General features: G+C 45.4%; 1 protein-coding gene across 1 annotated transcript in view; it reads left to right on the top strand.

Annotated features, from left to right (window-relative positions):
• Positions 1 to 401: 401 nt before the first annotated feature.
• NIBAN1 (niban apoptosis regulator 1) overlaps positions 402 to 6,000 on the top strand; it is a 143,132-nt gene continuing 137,533 nt past the window's right edge. The window contains exon 1 of the mRNA XM_046682378.1: positions 402 to 678. Within this exon, the coding sequence (XP_046538334.1) occupies positions 624 to 678 (55 nt within the window). The 5' untranslated portion in view covers positions 402 to 623. The remainder of the gene's footprint in view (positions 679 to 6,000) is intronic.

The following is a 6,000-nucleotide window of genomic DNA, read 5'->3' as shown; positions in this document are numbered from 1 at the left end:
TGGTGCATCTGTGAAAACACAGATTGCTGGGCCTCAATGCCAGAGCGTCTAATTGGGGCACATTGTGTGTGTGTGTGTATAGAGGGATAGAGAGGGAGGGAGCTGAAATTTTTCATTTCTAACAAGTTCTTAGGTGATGCTGGAGAAGAACTGTCGCTTCTTGTACCGGAGGGCGTGCAAGGTGATGGGATCTTGAACTCTGCCTCATGGGACGTGAGTGGGGAAGGTTCCAGCTCCCAGAGGTTTCCAGTGACCAGGGAAATTGTCCACTTACTCCAAGGTGTTTCTCGGCTGCCCTAAACCGGTGAAAATAAGCAGCAAAAGCCGGGCAAGAGCAGGAGCGGGAAGTCCTTCCAGACTAGACATCCCTCGGAGCTCACGAGTGGAGCGAGGGCGGGAAGACGGCCTCCGGGCCAGCCCCCAGATCCTCAGAGGGCGCGGACCCGGAGGAGGCGCCCAGAAGGCGGCGCCTCTCGGAGGAAGTTTGCCCTTTAATTTCGGAGCCCAGGTCTCCGACGCACCAACCGCCAGGAGCGAGCAGCGGACACCGACGGGAGCTGTCAGTCCCTCCCGGGGTGCCAGTCGGGCAGCCGCCGCGCTCAGCATCCGCCGGCACCGTCGCCATGGGCGGCGCCGTCTCCAGCCAGCTGGACGAGGGCAAGTGCGCCTACATCCGAGGTACGCCCGCCCGTCCGCCGCCCCGGGGTCTGCAAAACCGCCGGGACCTGTGGGCCAGGCTGGCCGCCCCGGCCCTGGCCTCCGAGGGGGCGTCCCGAGTGCGTGCCCGCTGCGCCCCCCACCACCCCGCGCTCCACGGCCCGCACCCCCCGCCGCGGGCGCGCCGATCGCAGGGCGCAGGGCGCCTCGCCGGGCAGGTTTCGCGCCTGCTGGAGTGGGGCTGCGCTCGGGCCGGGATGCTCTGGGAAGCGCGGCTGGACGGTTGCAGAGGCAGGTGCAGGCTGCTGGGGGGTGGGGGCCGAGCTCGGTGCCTCCTCTCCGCCCGCCTTCCGTGTCTGCTCGGGCCCCCGGCCCAGAACACCTCGCCCTCCTATACCTGGCGCTGGACTTAGTGCCGAGCCCTGCCTGATCTAGCCGCAAAGAGAACTGCGGGGATATCCCTCGATTCTAGAGATTTCCCCGGGGATTCCCTGCCTGTAAGGCAGAATTTCCCTTCTGGTCATGTTGGCCTGGTTTTGTAAAACGCGGCGTCGGCCACAGCTTCACTTGAACTTCATAATATCACCAGTGGGGTGATTTCATCAGAGGCACAAAGGGCAGTGTTCGTTACGCTCCCAGGTGGTTCGGTTCCCTTCCCTTCCCGGAGAGGGGGGAAAGCAGAAGAGGAACACGGGCATGTTTTGTAACAGTTGCTAAAGTGATAGACGGGGAGAAACTCATTTGGTGAGACTTTCAGAAATATAGTGACTCAGTAAAGAGTGTGAGGCAGAAGAAAACAAAAACCAAACTGAACTGAAACTGCAGGAAATCATGACTCTATCTCCTGAGCACATTTGGCCTCTCCCCTTCCCTCCCCCGCAAACCTTGCCCACATCCACTACCTAACATTTGGTTATCTTGTGAATTCAGTGTTTTTCTGGCTTCAGAAATACCTTCTAAACTAGGTATTAAACTCTAGGTTTTATCCTAATTCTGCAAAGAAACGGTTAGGTTCTTCCTGATACCTCTTTCCTAAGAGGAAAGCATTTATTTAGTGTCCTTATTCCTTGTTTGTTTTCGGTCACCACAACATTTAAAACCATTTAGAAAGGATATCAAATCAGGGCACTTGAGAGCAATGTGATTGATTTCCCAGATGCTTTCTCTGGTTCTTTCTGAGGCAGAAGATCATCAATAACTCCTACCGTCAGGGGATAAATCTTAGTCAAGTATGTTGTTTATTTAAAATGGGAAAAAGATGGATGACTTATTTACGTTAGTGAAAGAGCTAAACTAAGCCTGCCTTCACTTACAAGTTTGGCTGTTTGGTTGGTTTTTTTTCCCACCAGTGTTTAGGGGACTGAAAGAGTAACATAGTAGAACATAGTAGAACATAGTGAGAAGGGGCTTGCATTTAGTTATTAGCAAAATATATTTATGGCATTTATTTTATAAGACGTTATGTCACTGAGAAGTTTAGAAACACCTAAAATTGAAGCACGGCCATCTACAGTCATCATCGCCAGTCCAGCAATGTGAGGGATTAATTTGCTTGAAGAAGACGTTGTGGTCATGACCGTTGTTGGTGCTGATGCACGTATTGTACTCATGTAATAAGAAAATGTGTTTAATTCTGAAATTAAACTATTACATGTACAAAAGTGTAAGCTGGCTTGTGCACAGGAAGGACTTGCAATGAATGTGTTCTGAGTGAATAAAACTATAGCAGATTGTGTGGCCGTCATTGCCTCCTCTAGTCTTGTTCCATTTTATCTCCTCTTTTCTTTGTTTTCGAGGGCACTTTCAAGGTAAGTAGGGGCGGAGGGAAGAGAAGAGTTAAAGTTAGAACACCTCCGGAGAAAATGAGACGTTGCCTCACTTGAGAATACTAGTCTTGCCAAAAGAGTGAAGAGCCTTGGAAAAATGCATGGTGTTGTGAATTGTTGGTGCATGAGCAAATGAAGGTCATGGGACTGTGATTTCCTGATGGTTTTGAAGCCCCAGATCCCTGAAAAAAATCATAACCCTATCTTTACCACTTTGCCCATCCTTTAGCTCGTAAAGATTCTCAAACTTTGATCTCATTGTAAGCAGAACAATTGAAAGCATGGCAGTAAAGTTTAAATACAGTTTTATGACCTGTTTCTCATAAAGTAGCTGCCAGTGAAATATTATAGATTTGAAAGCTCCTGTAGCTGAGACAATGACTTTCTTTCAAGCTGGATAAACTTTGCTAACATATGGAGGATAACTAGTCTGTATATTTGGAGTGAGTTTTGCTAACTTAATCTTGTATGTGTTATAAGCAGCTGCATTTCTAGTATGCTAATGACTCTGAATCAGCCTTTACTTTTAGACAAATTATTTAACAGCTGCTGTTCAGTTCGTGTGCCTCAAAACTTTGTGTTAATGGTGGTCTTCATCTCATGGATGTTTCGAAAGTACAGTATTTCTTAGGATTTAGTAAATCTCTAGGTAAAGGGAAATCAAAGGTATTAAGGAATTGCTTCATTTCTAACGATGTTAGTTTTCAAAATTACTACCACACTCATATTTCTTGCAACAGAATAAATTGTTAGGATTGTTTCTGGAAGACTTTCAGTAACTTCCCTTGATAAGATGTTTCTATTAATAAATAATACTGAGACCAACTTGCAATCCCATGGGTGATGTCATGAATTAGCTTTTAGTGATGCTTTTAGCTCTGAACTAAAAGGGTCTTCCTTCAGTGAGAAGGAAAGCTCATCTAATCCAGGCGTCAGGGGTCAATTTAGGGTACTTTTCTCTTTTTTATGCCTTGTTTTCTTTTTCTTTTTAAACTTTGAGTATGCCTAAAAGTGAACTATTGCTTCAAAAACCAGTGTTTTCATGTTCAAGCAATAATTTTGTTTCCTTTTTTAAGTTACCATTGAATTGTTAATGAGTCAGGAGAAAAACCTGAAAACTCTCCCACATTAGTCCTTTGGAGGGTCAGAAAAGTCCTGAAAAATCAAGGTGCCACTGAGAACTGCGGGGTACACAGGTCCTGGGTGGATGCCTCTAGGCCTCGGAGCAGCACAAAGAAGTTAGGAAAACTGTTCTTTTCCTGACTTGCTGTTGCATAGTCAGTCACCACTTAATCTCCAAAGGGCCCAGTGGCTTCCTCCAAAATGCTCATCAGTGATCTGATGCTTATAAGGTAAGAAATGAGTTTCAGCTTAAAAACAACATGTATTTCTCTTAGGGGAATTTTCTCATATTTATATCATAAGGGTTAAATTAGGTGGCTGTATATGAAATTTATGGTGATAGTGTCTGAAGTGAAGTCTCCACAGACAAGGGGAGTGGAAGACAGGGAGAGCTGGGCGTGTTTGCAGTTGACTCGATCTAGATGTTAGTACTCGTCTACACGGTGGCTTATTCTTCACTCATAATTTGTTGGTAGGAAATGGACATAAGAACTGGTCTGATTTATCTGGATAATTATGACAGTGTAACCTTAGAGTCCAACTTACCTGGCTAGTAATGGCAGTATATTGTAATGCAAAGTTAGGAATATAGAATGTGGTAGACACTGTTGGATGCCAACCCAGCATCCTTTCCCCATTCCGCTTTTATAACAGAACCCCAGTTTTGTTCAGGTATTGAACCTCCTCCGTGTAGCCCTCTGTTTGAGAGAGGCTAGCCCTACTTATGGCTTCTGAGGAGTGGGTGCTTATTGGTCCACGCCTGTCATGGGGGTGTGTTCTCCTTGCCAGTGATTATACAAGACATGGGATTGTGGCGCGATGGGGTCAGTGAAGCTGAAGGGAAGTTTGCTGGCTGCTTCTAAGGAAGTTTTCTTCCCTTTAAAGAGGAGACAAGGGGAAGAGATACATCCTTCCTCCCCCTCTTCTTTTGGACTTTGTAGCATCTGGTGATGCCTAGAACCGTTGTTTTCGTCTTGCTGAGCAGGAGGGGCACTAGCTTGAAGACATAGCCAACACTTAGAACACCGCCAGGCTGAAGCAGTCTCAGAGAAGAGAAGCTGGAGCCCTGCCACAGTTTGCTGATCGCCTGCCTGCCCTACTCCTGGGTACTTCTTGTGACCTGATAGACTAAATCCTCTTTGAGTTGGGATGGTAGAGACTGCTAATTATCCTCCAATATCATCATCCCCTACTTTTTAAAATAATAGAACTTCCAGATGTTAGCTGGCCACATGCACACCCAGAATAAAGATATTTCCCAGCCTCCTTTTCAACTAGATGGGGTCATGTAACTGAGTCTTGGCGAATGGGACCTAGGTAGAGTGTTGTATGCTATTTCTAGAAAGTGACCTTAAAAGGAAAGGATGTGTCCTTTTTTATCCTATCCTCCATACTGCTGGATTGTGAGCATGGTTGGAGCAGCCATTTTTGACTACTTACATGTCTTTTTTAAAAAATATTTATGTACTTATTTTTTGCGGTGACATTGGTTTATAACATTATATAACTTTCAGGTGTACATCATAATATATTTCAAATTCTGTGTAGATTACATCATGTTCACCTCCCAGAGACTAATTATAATTCATCACCACACGCATGTGCCTCATCACCCCTTTCATGCTTACCCCTCCCCCCTTCCCCTCTGGTAACCACCAATCCAATCTCTGTTGCTATGTGTTTGTTTGTTGTTGTTTTTATCTTCTACTTATGAGTGACATCAAACGAGCCTTAACTTTCTCCCTTTGACGTATTTCACTTAGCATAATACCCTCAAGGTCCATCCATGTTGTCACAAATGGCCAGATTTCATTGTTTCTTATGGTTGAGTAGTATTCTGTTGTGTATATATACTGAATCTTCTTTATCCGTTCGTCCCTTGATGGGCACCTAGGTTGCTTCCAAGTCTTGCCTATTGTGAATTATGCTGCGATAAACATAGGGGTGCACATTCTTTTAAGAAGGAGTTCATGCAGAGTGGAGGAAGTGGACAAAAGGAGCCTAGGTTCCTGAGGACTTCATGTAGTAGAACCTTCTTTCTAGCCCTGGACTACTTACCTCTGGACTTTAATAAGAGAGAAATAAAGTTTTATCTTATTTAAGCCAGTGTTAACAGTGGCATTACTGTAATCCACCGACAAATGTTATCTTAACTAACGTAACTGTCTTCTGTTACTTGTGCCCAAAAGTGTTGTAACCAGTACACTAAGTGCTGCCTTATTGGGGCCTCTTTAAGAAAAATTAATCCAAAGAAAGTAGAAGTGGGTAAAGATTATGCTATTAGTATTTGTTTCAGTTCCTCATTTGTAAAAATGAATGGATTCTCCTAAGAAGTGAGGAATTGCGCTCCCCAGGTGGGAATAGCAGGGATGGGAGGAAGAAGAAGGAGAGAGTC

The sequence above is a fragment of the Equus quagga genome, chromosome 13 (assembly GCF_021613505.1).
Source record: "Equus quagga isolate Etosha38 chromosome 13, UCLA_HA_Equagga_1.0, whole genome shotgun sequence".
Lineage (NCBI taxonomy): Eukaryota > Metazoa > Chordata > Mammalia > Perissodactyla > Equidae > Equus > Equus quagga.
This window is presented reverse-complemented; position numbering and strand designations above follow the sequence as displayed.